The 15,625-nt window shown below is 48.3% G+C and overlaps 1 protein-coding gene and 1 pseudogene across 1 annotated transcript in view; both read left to right on the top strand.

Moving 5' to 3' along the window:
• LOC137544753 (myosin-IIIb-like) overlaps positions 1-12,194 on the top strand; it is a 418,671-nt gene extending 406,477 nt beyond the window's left edge. Inside the window, exons 27-29 of the mRNA XM_068265847.1 lie at positions 9,646-9,811; positions 10,074-10,250; positions 11,130-12,194. Of these exons, the coding sequence (XP_068121948.1) occupies positions 9,646-9,811; positions 10,074-10,250; positions 11,130-11,177 (391 nt within the window). The 3' untranslated portion in view covers positions 11,178-12,194. The remainder of the gene's footprint in view (positions 1-9,645; positions 9,812-10,073; positions 10,251-11,129) is intronic.
• Positions 12,195-13,308: 1,114 nt separating this feature from the next.
• LOC137533075 (U2 spliceosomal RNA) lies at positions 13,309-13,418 on the top strand (annotated as a pseudogene).
• The last annotated feature ends 2,207 nt before the right edge of the window (positions 13,419-15,625 follow it).

The following is a 15,625-nucleotide window of genomic DNA, read 5'->3' as shown; positions in this document are numbered from 1 at the left end:
TATTATTTTAAAAGGAAAAATCCATATCCTCAGTTTATGTTCCCTTTAAAGTGTCCCTCTTTCTCATCTCAAAAAGTTGGGAGGTATGGCTGCAGCTTCTAGCATCCCTGGTCCAACACCCCTCGCTTGCAAGCAGGAGCCAATCACCACGTGTGTTGATTTCTACCCTCACACAATGCTGCGCTTGCCCGCAACACATCACTGAAGAGGTGGGAACAGTGTCAGCGGCCCAAACTCTTTAGCACCTGTACATACTAGTACACTTCTGTCCGCTTTTCAGCAACACGTAACAATCTGTAACATTGATGTGCTGATAAAAAGCGGACAGAGGCGCACCAAGTGTAGCTGGCAGTGGGTTTGGGGTTTTTTTTGGGCCGGGGGGGGGGGGGGGGGGGGGGGCGTATTTTTTTATACTTGCCCTGGGAGCAATTTCATCTAGAAACTGCACTGATTTCCTGTTAGATGGGGATCTGGGAGTGCCTGAGTGGTGATGTATTTCCTCTTAGATGGTGGATCTGGGGATACCTGAGTGGTGATGTATTTCCTGTTAGACGGTGGATCTGGGAGTGCCTGAGTGGTGATGTATTTCCTCTTAGATCGTGGATATGGGAGTGCCTGAGTGGTGATGTATTTCCTGTTAGATAGATGGGGGATCTGGGGATACCTGAGTGGTGATGTATTTCCTGTTAGACGGTGGATCTGGGAGTGCCTGAGTGGTGATGTATTTCCTGTTAGACATGGATCTGGGGGTGACTGAGTGGTGATGTATTTCCTGTTAGATAGATGGTGGATCTGGGGATACCTGAGTGGTGATGTATTTCCTGTTAGATGGTGGATCTGGGAGTGCCTGAGTGGTGATGTATTCCCTGTTAGATGGTGGATCTGGGCGTGCCTGAGTGGTGATGTATTTCCTCTTAGATGGTGGATATGGGAGTGCGTGAGTGGTAATGTATTTCCTCTTAGATGGTGGATCTGGGAGTGCCTGAGTGGTGAAGTATTTCCTGTTAGATGAGGATCTGGGAGTGCCTGAGTGGTGATGTATTTCCTGTTAGACGGGGATCTGGGAGTGCCTGAGTGGTGATGTATTTCCTGTTAGACGGGGATCTGGGGATACCTGAGTGGTGATGTATTTCCTGTTAGACGGGGATCTGGGAGTGCCTGAGTGGTGATGTATTTCCTCTTAGATGGTGGATCTGGGAGTGCCTGAGTGGTGATGTATTCCCTGTTAGATGAGGATCTGGGGGTGCCTGAGTGGTGATGTATTTCCTGTTAGATGGTGGATATGGGAGTGCCTGAGTGGTGATGTATTCCATGTTAGATGAGGATCTGGGAGTGTCTGAGTGGTGATTTATTTCCTGTTAGACGGTGGATCTGGGAGTGCCTGAGTGGTGATGTATTTCCTCTTAGATGGTGGATCTGGGAGTGCCTGAGTGGTGATGTATTTCCTGTTAGATGAGGATCTGGGAGTGCCTGAGTGGTGATGTATTTCCTGTTAGACGAGGATCTGGGAGTGCCTGAGTGGTGATGTATTTCCTGTTAGACGAGGATCTGGGAGTGCCTGAGTGGTGATGCATTTCCTGTTAGACGGGAATCTGGGGATACCTGAGTGGTGATGTATTTCCTGTTAGACGGTGGATATGGGAGTGCCTGAGTGGTGATGTATTCCATGTTAGATGAGGATCTGGGGGTGCCTGAGTGGTGATTTATTTCCTGTTAGATGAGGATCTGGGAGTACCTGAGTGGTGATGTATTTCCTGTTAGACGGGGATGTGGGAGTGCCTGAGTGGTGATGTATTTCCTCTTAGATGGTGGATATGGGAGTGCCTGAGTGGTGATGTATTTCCTGTTAGACGGGGATCTGGGAGTGCCTGAGTGGTGATGTATTTCCTCTTAGATGGTGGATCTGGGAGTGCCTGAGTGGTGATTTATTTCCTGTTAGACGGGGATCTGGGGATACCTGAGTGGTGATGTATTTCCTGTTAGACGGGGATCTGGGAGTGTCTGAGTGGTGATGTATTTCCTCTTAGATGGTGGATCTGGGAGTGCCTGAGTGGTGATGTATTTCCTGTTAGACGGTGGATCTGGGGATACCTGAGTGGTAATGTATTTCCTCTTAGATGGTGGATCTGGGAGTGCCTGAGTGGTGATGTATTTCCTGTTAGATGATGATCTGGGAGTGCCTGAGTGGTGAAGTATTTCCTGTTAGATGAGGATCTGGGAGTGCCTGAGTGGTGATGTATTTCCTGTTAGACGGGGATCTGGGGATACCTGAGTGGTGATGTATTTCCTCTTAGATGGTGGATCTGGGAGTGCCTGAGTGGTGATGTATTCCCTGTTAGATGAGGATCTGGGAGTGCCTGAGTGGTGATGCATTTCCTGTTAGACCGGAAATCTCGGGATACCTGAGTGGTGATGTATTTCCTGTTAGATGGTGGATCTAGGAGTGCCTGAGTGGTGATTTATTTCCTGTTAGACGGGGATCTGGGGATACCTGAGTGGTGATGTATTTCCTGTTAGACGGGGATCTGGGAGTGCCTGAGTGGTGATGTATTTCCTCTTAGATGGTGGATCTGGGGATACCTGAGTGGTAATGCATTTCCTCTTAGATGGTGGATCTGGGAGTGCCTGAGTGGTAATGTATTTCCTGTTAGTTGAGGATCTGGGAGTGCCTGAGTGGTGAAGTATTTCCTGTTAGATGAGGATCTGGGAGTGCCTGAGTGGTGATGTATTTCCTGTTAGACGGGGATCTGGGAGTGCCTGAGTGGTGATGTATTTCCTCTTAGATGGTGGATCTGGGAGTGCCTGAGTGGTGATGTATTTCCTGTTGGATGGTGGATATGGGAGTGCGTGAGTGGTGATGTATTACCTGTTAGATGGTGGATATGGGAGTGCCTGAGTGGTGATGTATTCCATGTTAGATGAGGATCTGGGAGTGTCTGAGTGGTGATGTATTTCCTGTTAGACGATGGATCTGGGAGTGCCTGAGTGGTGATGTATTTCCTCTTAGATGGTGGATCTGGGAGTGCCTGAGTGGTGATGTATTCCCTGTTAGATGAGGATCTGGGAGTGCCTGAGTGGTGATGTATTTCCTGTTAGACGGGGATCTGGGAGTGCCTGAGTGGTGATTTATTTCCTGTTAGACGGTGGATCTGGGAGTGCCTGAGTGGTGATGTATTTCCTCTTAGATGGTGGATCTGGGAGTGCCTGAGTGGTGATGTATTTCCTGTTTGATGAGGATCTGGGAGTGCCTGAGTGGTGATGTATTTCCTGTTAGACGGGGATCTGGGAGTGCCTGAGTGGTGATGTATTTCCTCTTAGATGGTGGATCTGGGAGTGCCTGAGTGGTGATGTATTTCCTGTTAGATAGATGGGGGATCTGGGGATAACTGAGTGGTGATGTATTTCCTTTTAGACGGTGGATTTGGGAGTGCCTGAGTGGTGATGTATTTCCTCTTAGATGGTGGATCTGGGAGTGCCTGAGTGGTGATGTATTCCATGTTAGATGAGGATCTGGGGGTGCCTGAGTGGTGATGTATTTCCTGTTAGACGGTGGATCTGGGAGTGCCTGAGTGGTGATGTATTTCCTCTTAGATGGTGGATATGGGAGTGCGTGAGTGGTAATGTATTTCCTGTTAGATAGATGGGGAATCTGGGGATACCTGAGTGGTGATGTATTTCCTGTTAGACAGGGGATCAGGGGATGCCTGAGTGGTGATTTATTTCCTGTTAGACAGGGAATCTGGGGATTCCTAAGTGGTGATGCATTTTCTATTAGAGGGGAATCTGGGAGTGCCTGAGTGGTGATGTATTTCCTCTTAGATGGTGGATCTGGGAGTGCCTGCGTGGTAATGTATTTCCTGTTAGACAGGGATCTGGGGGTGCCTGAGTGGTGATATATTTCCTTTTAGATGGGGATCTGGGGATGCCTGAGTGGTGATGTTTTTCCTGTTAGATAGATGGTGGATCTGGGGATACCTGAGTGGTGATGTATTTCCTGTTAGATAGATGGGGGATCTCAGGATACCTGAGTGGTGATGTATTTCCTGTTAGATGGGGATCTGGGAGTGCCTGAGTGGTGATGTATTTCCTCTTAGATGGTGGATCTGGGGATACCTGAGTGGTGATGTATTTCCTGTTTGATGGGGATCTGGGAGTGCCTGAGTGGTGATGTATTTCCTCTTAGATGGTGGATCTGGGAGTGCCTGCGTGGTAATGTATTTCCTGTTAGACAGGGATCTGGGGGTGCCTGAGTGGTGATATATTTCCTTTTAGATGGGGATCTGGGGATGCCTGAGTGGTGATGTTTTTCCTGTTAGATAGATGGTGGATCTGGGGATACCTGAGTGGTGATGTATTTCCTGTTAGATAGATGGGGGATCTGGGGATACCTGAGTGGTGATGTATTTCCTGTTAGATGGGGATCTGGGAGTGCCTGAGTGGTGATGTATTTCCTCTTAGATGGTGGATCTGGGGATACCTGAGTGGTGATGTATTTCCTGTTAGACGGTGGATCTGGGAGTGCCTGAGTGGTGATGTATTTCCTCTTAGATGGTGGATATGGGAGTGCCTGAGTGGTGATGTATTTCCTGTTAGATAGATGGGGGATCTGGGGATACCTGAGTGGTGATGTATTTCCTGTTAGACGGTGGATCTGGGAGTGCCTGAGTGGTGATGTATTTCCTGTTAGACATGGATCTGGGGGTGACTGAGTGGTGATGTATTTCCTGTTAGATAGATGGTGGATCTGGGGATACCTGAGTGGTGATGTATTTCCTGTTTGATGGGGATCTGGGAGTGCCTGAGTGGTGATGTATTTCCTCTTAGATGGTGGATCTGGGGATACCTGAGTGGTGATGTATTTCCTGTTAGACAGTGGATCTGGGAGTGCCTGAGTGGTGATGTATTTCCTGTTAGATAGATGGTGGATCTGGAGATCCCTGAGTGGTGATGTATTTCCTGTTAGATGGGGATCTGGGAGTGCCTGAGTGGTGATGTATTTCCTCTTAGATGGTGGATCTGGGAGTGCCTGAGTGGTGATGTATTTCCTGTTAGATAGATGGGGATCTGGGCATGCCTGAGTGGTGATGTATTCCCTGTTAGACGGGGATCTGGGGATACCTGAATGGTGATGTATTTCCTTTTAGACGGTGGATCTGGGAGTGCCTGAGTGGTGATGTATTTCCTGTTAGATGGGGATCTGGGAGTGCCTGAGTGGTGATGTATTTCCTCTTAGATGGTGGATCTGGGGATACCTGAGTGGTGATGTATTTCCTGTTAGACGGTGGATCTGGGAGTGCCTGAGTGGGGATGTATTTCCTCTTAGATGGTGGATATGGGAGTGCCTGAGTGGTGATGTATTTCCTCTTAGATGGTGGATCTGGGAGTGCCTGAGTGGTGATGTATTTCCTGTTAGATAGATGGGGGATCTGGGGATACCTGAATGGTGATGTATTTCCTTTTAGACGGTGGATCTGGGAGTGCCTGAGTGGTGATGTATTTCCTGTTAGATAGATGGTGGATCTGGGGATACCTGAGTGGTGATGTATTTCCTGTTAGATGGGGATCTGGGAGTGCCTGAGTGGTGATGTATTTCCTCTTAGATGGTGGATCTGGGGATACCTGAGTGGTGATGTATTTCCTGTTAGACGGTGGATCTGGGAGTGCCTGAGTGGTGATGTATTTCCTCTTAGATGGTGGATATGGGAGTGCCTGAGTGGTGATGTATTTCCTCTTAGATGGTGGATCTGGGGATACCTGAGTGGTGATGTATTTCCTGTTAGACGGTGGATCTGGGAGTGCCTGAGTGGTGATGTATTTCCTCTTAGATGGTGGATATGGGAGTGCGTGAGTGGTAATGTATTTCCTGTTAGATAGATGGGGAATCTGGGTATGCTTGAGTGTTGATGTATTTCCTGTTAGACAGGGGATCAGGGGATGCCTGAGTGGTGATTTATTTCCTGTTAGACAGGGAATCTGGGGATTCCTAAGTGGTGATGTATTTCCTGTTAGATAGATAGGGGATCTGGGCATGCCTGAGTGGTGATGTATTTCCTGTTAGACAGGGGATCAGGGGATGCCTGAGTGGTGATTTATTTCCTGTTAGACAGGGAATCTGGGGATTCCTAAGTGGTGATGCATTTTCTATTAGAGGGAGTGCCTGAGTGGTGATGTATTTCCTCTTAGATGGTGTATCTGGGAGTGCCTGCGTGGTAATGTATTTCCTGTTAGACAGGGATCTGGCGGTGCCTGAGTGGTGATTTATTTCCTATTAGATAGATGGGGATCTGCAGATGCCTGAGTGGTGATGTATTTCCTGTTTATAGATGGGGGATCTGGGCATGCCTGAGTGGTGATGTATTTCCTATTAGATGGGGATCTGCAGATGCCTGAGTGGTGATGTATTTCCTGTTAGATAGATGGGGATCTGGGCATGCCTGAGTGGTGATGTATTTCCTGTTAGACAGGGGATCAGGGGATGCCTGAGTGGTGATGTATTTCCTGTTAGATAGATGGGGATCTGGGGGTGCCTGAGTGGTGATGTATTTCCTGTTAGATAGATGGGGATCTGCAGATGCCTGAGTGGTGATGTATTTCCTGTTTATAGATGGGGGATCTGGGCATGCCTGAGTGGTGATGTATTTCCTGTTAGACAGGGATCTGGGAGTGCCTGAGTGGTGATGTATTTCCTGTTAGATAGATGGGGGATCTGGGGGTGCCTGAGTGGTGATTTATTTCCTATTAGATAGATGGAGATCTGGGGGTGCCTGAGTGGTGATTTATTTCCTATTAGATAGATGGAGATCTGGGGGTGCCTGAGTGGTGATGCATTTCCTGTTAGATAGATGGAGATCTGGGCATGCCTGAGTGGTGATGTATTTCCTGTTAGACAGGGGATCAGGGGATGCCTGAGTGGTGATGTATTTCCTGTTAGATAGATGGGGATCTGGGGGTGCCTGAGTGGTGATGTATTTCCTGTTAGATAGATGGGGATCTGCAGATGCCTGAGTGGTGATGTATTTCCTGTTTATAGATGGGGGATCTGGGCATGCCTGAGTGGTGATGTATTTCCTGTTAGACAGGGATCTGGGAGTGCCTGAGTGGTGATGTATTTCCTGTTAGATAGATGGGGGATCTGGGGGTGCCTGAGTGGTGATTTATTTCCTATTAGATAGATGGAGATCTGGGGGTGCCTGAGTGGTGATTTATTTCCTATTAGATAGATGGAGATCTGGGGGTGCCTGAGTGGTGATTTATTTCCTGTTAGACAGGGATCTGGGAGTGCCTGAGTGGTGATGTATTTCCTGTTAGATAGATGGGGGATCTGGGGGTGCCTGAGTGGTGATTTTTTTCCTATTAGATAGATGGAGATCTGGGGGTGCCTGAGTGGTGATTTATTTCCTATTAGATAGATGGAGATCTGGGGGTGCCTGAGTGGTGATTTATTTCCTATTAGATAGATGGAGATCTGGGGGTGCCTGAGTGGTGATGCATTTCCTGTTAGATAGATGGAGATCTGGGCATGCGTGAGTGGTGATGTATTTCCTGTTAGACAGGGGATCAGGGGATGCCTGAGTGGTGATGTATTTCCTGTTAGATAGATGGGGATCTGCAGATGCCTGAGTGGTGATGTATTTCCTGTTTATAGATGGGGGATCTGGGCATGCCTGAGTGGTGATGTATTTCCTGTTAGACAGGGATCTGGGAGTGCCTGAGTGGTGATGTATTTCCTGTTAGATAGATGGGGGATCTGGGGGTGCCTGAGTGGTGATTTATTTCCTATTAGATAGATGGAGATCTGGGGGTGCCTGAGTGGTGATTTATTTCCTGTTAGACAGGGATCTGGGAGTGCCTGAGTGGTGATTTATTTCCTGTTAGACAGGGATCTGGGAGTGCCTGAGTGGTGATGTATTTCCTGTTAGATAGATGGGGGATCTGGGGGTGCCTGAGTGGTGATTTATTTCCTATTAGATAGATGGAGATCTGGGGGTGCCTGAGTGGTGATTTATTTCCTATTAGATAGATGGAGATCTGGGGGTGCCTGAGTGGTGATTTATTTCCTGTTAGACAGGGATCTGGGAGTGCCTGAGTGGTGATGTATTTCCTGTTAGATAGATGGGGGATCTGGGGGTGCCTGAGTGGTGATTTATTTCCTATTAGATAGATGGAGATCTGGGGGTGCCTGAGTGGTGATTTATTTCCTATTAGATAGATGGAGATCTGGGGGTGCCTGAGTGGTGATTTATTTCCTATTAGATAGATGGAGATCTGGAGGTGCCTGAGTGGTGATTTATTTCCTATTAGATAGATGGAGATCTGGGGGTGCCTGAGTGGTGATTTATTTCCTGTTAGACAGGGATCTGGGAGTGCCTGAGTGGTGATGTATTTCCTGTTAGATAGATGGGGGATCTGGGGGTGCCTGAGTGGTGATTTATTTCCTATTAGATAGATGGAGATCTGGGGGTGCCTGAGTGGTGATTTATTTCCTATTAGATAGATGGAGATCTGGGGATACCTGAGTGGTGATGTATTTCCTGTTAGATGGTGGATCTGGGAATGCCTGAGTGTTGATGTGTTTCGTGTTAGACAGGGATCTGGGGGTGATTTATTTCCTGTTAGAGAGATGGGGATCTGGAAGAGCCTGAGGGGTGATGTATTTCCTTTTTAGATGGGGTATCTAGGGGTGCCTGAGTGGTGATGTATTTCCTGTTAGACGGGGATCTGGGAGTGCCTGAGTGGTGATGTATTTCCTGTTAGATAGATGGGGGATCTGGGCATGCCTGAGTGTTGAAGTATTTCGTGTTAGACAGGGATCTGGGGGTGATTTATTTCCTGTTAGAGAGATGGGGATCTGGAAGAGCCTGAGGGGTGATGTATTTCCTTTTTAGATGGGGTATCTAGGGGTGCCTGAGTGGTGATGTATTTTCTGTTAGATAGACCAGGATATCGGGTGCCTAAATGATGATGTATTTACTGTTAGACAAGGATCTGGAAGTGCCTGAGTGGTGATGTATTTCCTGTTAGACGGGAATCTGGGGATGCCTGAGTGGTGATGTATTTCCTGTTAGATGGTGGATCTGGGAGTGCCTGAGTGGTGATGTATTTCCTGTTAGATGGGGATCTGGAGGTTTCTGAGTGGTGATGTATTTTCTGTTAGACGGGACCTGGGGATGCCAGAGTGGTGATGTATTTCCTGTTAGATGGAGATCTAAATGTTTCTGAGTGGTGATGTATTTCCTGTTAGACGGGGACCTGGGGATGCCAGAGTGGTGATGTATTTCCTGTTAAACGGGGTTCTGGGAGTGCCTGAGTGGTGATGTATTCCATGTTAGATGAGGATCTGGGGGTGCCTGAGTGGTGATGTATTCCCTGTTAGATGAGGATCTGGGCGTGCCTGAGTGGTGATGTATTTCCTGTTAGATGGGGATCTAAAGGTTTCTGAGTGGGATGTATTTCCTGTTAGACGAGGACCTGGGGATGCCTGAGTGGTGATGTATTTCCTGTTAGAAGGGGACCTGGGGATGCCTGATTGGTGATGTATTTCCTGTTAGACAGGGATCTGGCTGTGTCATGTGACGAGTAGGATAATAGATGGTCCAGTAGTAGGTTCATGAGCGCTGTGTAGTCATTCTTCTTCTCTTCCGTCAGGGGGGCTGACCGATGCCGTCATTTCATGGTTGATGTGCATTCTAATGGATGTTATGTGATTCTGGGAGAAGATCGCGCTCATGCCTCACTCTCCGCTCTGGTGGAATATCACAGCACCATTGGCATTCAGCCACTAGGGGAGACACTGAGGAAACCGTGTGAAAAGGTAAGAATGGGGTGCAGACATGGGGGAGGTGCTGTGTATGGGGAACAGTGCATGAAATTGGAGAAGAAATGCTGCACGATGAATGGAAGAGGATGGCAGCTGTACTGAAATGTATGAGATGTATGCAGGGCTGGGTGCCGCAAATTTCCCCTCCCCCGTGAGCCCCACCTGCCAGCCCTTGTGCCCCCTTTCAGCCCCCAAAAAAATCTGAAGCTGGAGCTGCCACTGATTCCTGTGTTGTTGTTTGCCCTTTCTTGTGCAGGCTGGAGACTGGGAACCAGACTGTGAAGAGCTAAAATTTCTGACCAGAACTTTGTCTCTGGGGGAGGAGAATGTTCCTTCTGATAACCAATCACAGTACAGAAAACCTGATGAGCCGTGTCGCCTCCTCCCCCAGTTCCACAAATCCATCAGACGAGCTATGCATGAAATTCAGCAGGTAAGATCTGACGGTTTCAGCCATACTGTAGACATTCCAGGCCATCGTCTGGAGCGCCATTGGCTCTTACGGTCGTCACTTTCCCCAGCCTCTCCTCCTCAATATTATTTCTGTCAATTCGGCCAATAGGAGACAAACACCACACTGCTCCACCCCTGCCCCACCCACTCCAGCACACCCCTCCCCCTACCCACGGCTGTGAGTAGAGTAGACTTTGAACTCACTCAATACCCACAATCTTCTAGCAGAGTTGTCACACACCACAGTTCAAAAGTTGAGGACAGCTTGAGGCAAAGTAGGTCACTTTGGCACTCAGCACCAAGCGTAGAAGCCGGGCGCCGCATAGCGCTAGTTCTACGGTGCGAGCCACGAGCAAGAGTAATACGTATGCAGCTTGAGGGGCAGCTCTGTACTGTGTGCCGCTTCAGTGAATGCACAGTTGTAGCAGGGCAAGTTCTCTCATCTCCTCCACCCATTTCTAGCCATCTATCCATGACCAGCTCACCTTACACTCTAGTGCTTTGAGTGGAGGGCTTGGGACTGCATTATGTGCTGCCCAAACAATAGTCTATTCACAAAGGTAACAGTTCTCAGGTTTATCCAACTGTAGTGACTTTTAGATATTCGATATGAATATATCATACTTGCCACATCCACGCAGCAGATGTGAGGCAGAATCAGAGGATTCAGTGCCCCATTTAAAAGATGGATATTTGAGTTCAGATAAACTTGCACGGCAGGCTGACTCACACATCAGAGCCACATGAGGCTAGTATTGCACTTCCCAGGCAGGTTCTGGTGTTGGTGGGACTGTGATTCTTCGGGAAGGATAGCTGCTCTGTACACTATGAGTTCTTTGTTTTTCATTCTTTGCCTCAGGCTTCTTCTGTTCACATCGGGTTGGATGTAGAAGACACATGGACGTAATGTTTGAATGTCGCCCATGCCGAAGCTCTGGTGGTTTCTATATCCCAGGAGTCTATCGGCTGCTCCTAGGAAAGGACTAATAATGGCAGCAGAGAAGTGGTGACACCATGATGAAGAAATATGACCTTCTCCACTCCTACTGCTCTACGGACATTTATAGAAATCCATCCAGAATTTCTCCTCATCTCATTCAGTTAACCCTCTAAATTTTTCCATCTTCTGCCTGCAGGAACTTCTGTGATCTGACGTAATAAGCAATATCTGCCTATGTTCCTCTTCCCCACTCAGTGTCACAGAGAGCTCCTCAACATCTCAGCCCGGCAGGAGACCACTGTTCACTGTGACCCCAATTCCTTCCCCTGAGTGGTTGTGGTGGTGGTACTCCAGGGATGGACACTTCTCCAGCTCCCATCGCTGCCACAGAGAGCTCCTCAACATCTCAGCCCAGCAGGAGACCACTGTTCACTGTGACCCCCCCATTCCTTCCCCTGAGTGGTTGGGGTGGTGGTACTCCAGGGATGGACACTTCTCCAGCTCCCATCGCTGCTACAGAGAGCTCCTCTACATCTCAGCCCGGCAGGAGACCACTGTTCACTGTGACCCCCCATTCCTTCCCCTGAGTGGTTGGGGTGGTGGTGCTCCAGGGATGGACTCTTCTCTACCTCCCATCAGTCCTTGCTGTCAGAGTTAAAGGTGCATGGGACACGTGGACAATGCACCTTGTAGGCTGTAGGGTCTATAAATCAATTCTTGAGCTGCCAATTTTGTGTACTGTTTAGATGTCTAAAAAGAAGTAATAGTGATTAATTTTACCCTCACACGTTGCTGCACAATTCTGTGCTCCAGCAAGATGGGTTGGAATGTGGATTAAGCTCTGATCACCTGATGGTTGTACAATTGTGCAGTATATGGATTTCCAGCAGAGGGCGAGCACAGTAATCCCATCCATCCTCATTACATGGAATATATTGTATAGTTGTATGTAAGATGTCCATAAAATGTTATCTGAACAGCGTATGTGTGACACTGACTGCATTACACTACTAGTACTATACCTGGCTAAATATAGCTGCACAGTATCTATATATATAATAGAGTAAGTGCCTCAACCTTCAAACAAGAAGAAGAAGTAGCGTCCTGCCCCCAGGGCCGGTCCAAGCAAGAAGAAGGGGCTGGTCCAAGCAAGAAGAAGAAGTAGTGTCATATCAAACCAAGGGCAAAGAGAGATAATTTGCATATTCAGTAGCAGTGCATTGTGGGTAACCACAAATGTTCACTTATAGCTGAATTATTGCAGATTTGCTTCTGTTTTAAGAAGGAAAATTACACCAAGCTTTTCTTTTTTTAGTAGGAGGTCTTTTTGGTCCCTTTTATCCCCCTATACATTCCGAGTGGTTTGGGTCACCCTGAGCTGCTTGGTTACTCTGTTGTACTGGTCCAAGCCCTATCTCATACAGCCATATCAATCTCTGCTATGTACTGATGAGGACCAAAAGTCCGAAACAGGCTGTCACATGTGGGTTTGCTATGACTATGTACAATTTAAAGCTATAGGGCTTGATTCACAAAGCGGTGCAAACTGTTTAGCACGGGGGTGCTAAACAGTTAGCACGTGAAGTGCCGTTCGTGGACTTTTGTGCGCGCAAAGTGCCGTGATTCGCGCTATTTCAGTCTTTTGCGTGCACAATTTGCCGCGATTTGTGCGATCGCGGAAATCGCGGCACTTTGCGTGCGCAAGTCTGCGAACGGCACTTCACGTGCTAACTGTTTAGCACACCCGTGCTTAACAGTTTGCACCGCTTTGTGAATCAGGCCCATAGGCTTGCTTGACTTACCAAGGGTGAAAAGGAATAATTTGCATATTTAGTAGCGGTGCATTGTGGGTAACCACAAATGTTCACTTATAGCTGAATTATTGCAGATTTGCTTCTGTTTTAAGAAGGCAAATTACACCAAGCTTTGCTTTTTTTAGTAGGAGGTCTTTGTGGTCCCTTTTATCCTCCTATACATTCCGAGTGGTTTGGGTCACCCTGAGCTGCTTGGTTACTCTGTTGTACTGGTCCAAGCCCTATCTCATACAGCCTTATCAATCCCTGCTATGTACTGATGAGGACTAAATGTCTGAAATGTTATCGCTTCTCGGCCTTTTGGCTAAGATCAAGTGTAGTATCTGTTCTTATCATTTTTTGGGAGACATGTTACTAGGAACCCCGGCCTGGTCACCCGGGGGAAGGAACCTTGAACGAGTTGAGCAGGGGGGATGGGAACCTCTGGTCCTCTAGTAAAGGTGTCCGTCCTGGTTCATAATTCTCAGGAATTGATTGAATGGATCTATACAATGGTCGAGGCTGAATAGCTGAGGGCTTTGCTTAGGCGTACTGCCCCTGGAAGTGGCGCTCCAGGTGCACCTGAAAAAACCTGAGATGTGGCAGATCTCAGGCGGAAGTAGGGTGCTTTGGTCTGTACTGCCCATATGCAGAGCTGACTAACGCAGCTCCCCGGCCTTTTGGCTAGGGAGAGTGCGGAATTTTTATCACTCCGGCCGCAAGGTCGGGGCCAGCTTGCTGGCACCGGGGACTTCGGTTCCCAGGGGACTTCGGTTCCCACCCGGCTCCCCCTCGGGGGAGCCACCCGGACCATGTGGGATGCCACATGGCCAGGCCCTTTGGGTAACCACTGGGCACAGTCGGGGTCCTCCTCGGAGGACCCCAGGATCCTCCAACCCCTCGGGTGTTGGAGGATGCCACCCCCTGCGCCGATGGCAAAGGGGGAAGGTTCCCTTCGGGGAACAACCGGAAGGGCCCTGCTGTATTGTGGGGCCCGTGGCTACTCGTGCACGTTTTGTGGGGGTGCTTTAGGGCACTCACGCTTTTTCCGTGCACGGGGCTAATAGCCTTGCTAACCGGGACTCCTGTTGCTTGCAACAGGAGCCAAGACAAGCAAAAAAAAAAAAAAAAAAAAAAAAAATAGGCTGTCACATGTGGGTTTGATATGACTGTGTAAAATGTAAAGCTATAGGGCCTGATTCACAAAGCAGTGCTAACTGTTTAGCATGAATGTGCTAAACAGTTAGCACGTGAAGTGCCGCGATTCGTGTGATCGCAGTCTTTTGTGTGTGCAATTTGCCGCGAGTCGCACGATTGCGGAGTTATGCGCGTGCAAACTGCTGTGATTTGCGCAAATTGTGCGCGCAAAAGACCGCTATCGCGCAAATCGCGGCACTTTGCGCGTGCAAAAGTCCACGAACGGCACTTCACGTGCTAACTGTTTAGCACACCCGTGCTAAACAGTTTGCACCGCTTTGTGAATCAGGCCCATAGGCTTGCTTGACTTACCAAGGGTGAAAAGGAATAATTTGCATATTTAGTAGCGGTGCATTGTGGGTAACCACAAATGTTCACTTATAGCTGAATTATTGCAGATTTGCTTCTGTTTTAAGAAGCCAAATTACACCAAGCTTTGATTTTTTTTTAGTAGAAGGTCTTTTTGGTCGCTTTTATCCCCCTATACATTCCGAGTGGTTTGGGTCGCCCTGAGCTGCTTGGTTACTCTGTTGTACTGGTCCAAGCCCTATCTCATACAGCCATATCAATCCCTACCATGTACTGATGTGGTTTGATATGGCTGTGTAAAATTTAAAGCTATAGGCTTGCTATACACCAGTGGATCTGGATGCTTGCTTGGGTTACTAAGGGTGAAAAAGAATAATTGGCATATTTAGTAGCAGTGCATTGTGGGTAACCACAAATGTTCATTTATAGCTGAATTATTGCAGATTTCTTTCTGTTTTAAGAAGGCAAATTACACCAAAACAGTGGGTGGTATTGCAGGAAGTGACAACAGTGGAACACACGCTGGAACACGGAAGAGGTGAGGCATCCCCGCCCGCTGCCTCTTACTAATAGTGGCGGCTGCTACTGTGCTTAAGCAGGAGGGGGAGCGCACATGGGGGACCCAGGTGAGGGAGGGGGTTCCTGCTGAGCTTAAGCTGGAGGGGGGGGCACACATGGGGGACCGAGGGGGGGGGGGGGGGGGGGTTCCTGCTGAGCTTAAGCTGGAGGGGGAGCACACATAAAGGACCCAGTTGAGGGGGGGTCTGACCCCCCCTCCCCGCCGCTGTGCCCAATACCCCCTTCCTGCCCTCTACCCCCTTATGCGGCGTATGCTATGCCGCGGGTCGGCTAGTAACTATAAATTACACTGCAGTACTATACCTGGCTAACTATAGCTGCACAGTATAAATGACACTGTAGTGCTATACCTGGCGAACTATAGCTGCACAGTATAAATGACGCTGTAGTGCTATACCTGGCTAACTATAGCTGCACAGTATAAATGACACTGTAGTACTATACCTGGCTAACTATAGCTGCACAATATAAATGACGCTGTAGTACTATACCTGGCTAACTATAGCTGCACAGTATAAATGACACTGTAGTGCTATA

The sequence above is a fragment of the Hyperolius riggenbachi genome, chromosome 1 (genome assembly GCF_040937935.1).
Source record: "Hyperolius riggenbachi isolate aHypRig1 chromosome 1, aHypRig1.pri, whole genome shotgun sequence".
NCBI classification, from domain to species: domain Eukaryota; kingdom Metazoa; phylum Chordata; class Amphibia; order Anura; family Hyperoliidae; genus Hyperolius; species Hyperolius riggenbachi.
Note: the sequence above shows the minus strand (reverse complement) of the source record. Positions and strands in the feature narration are given on the sequence as shown.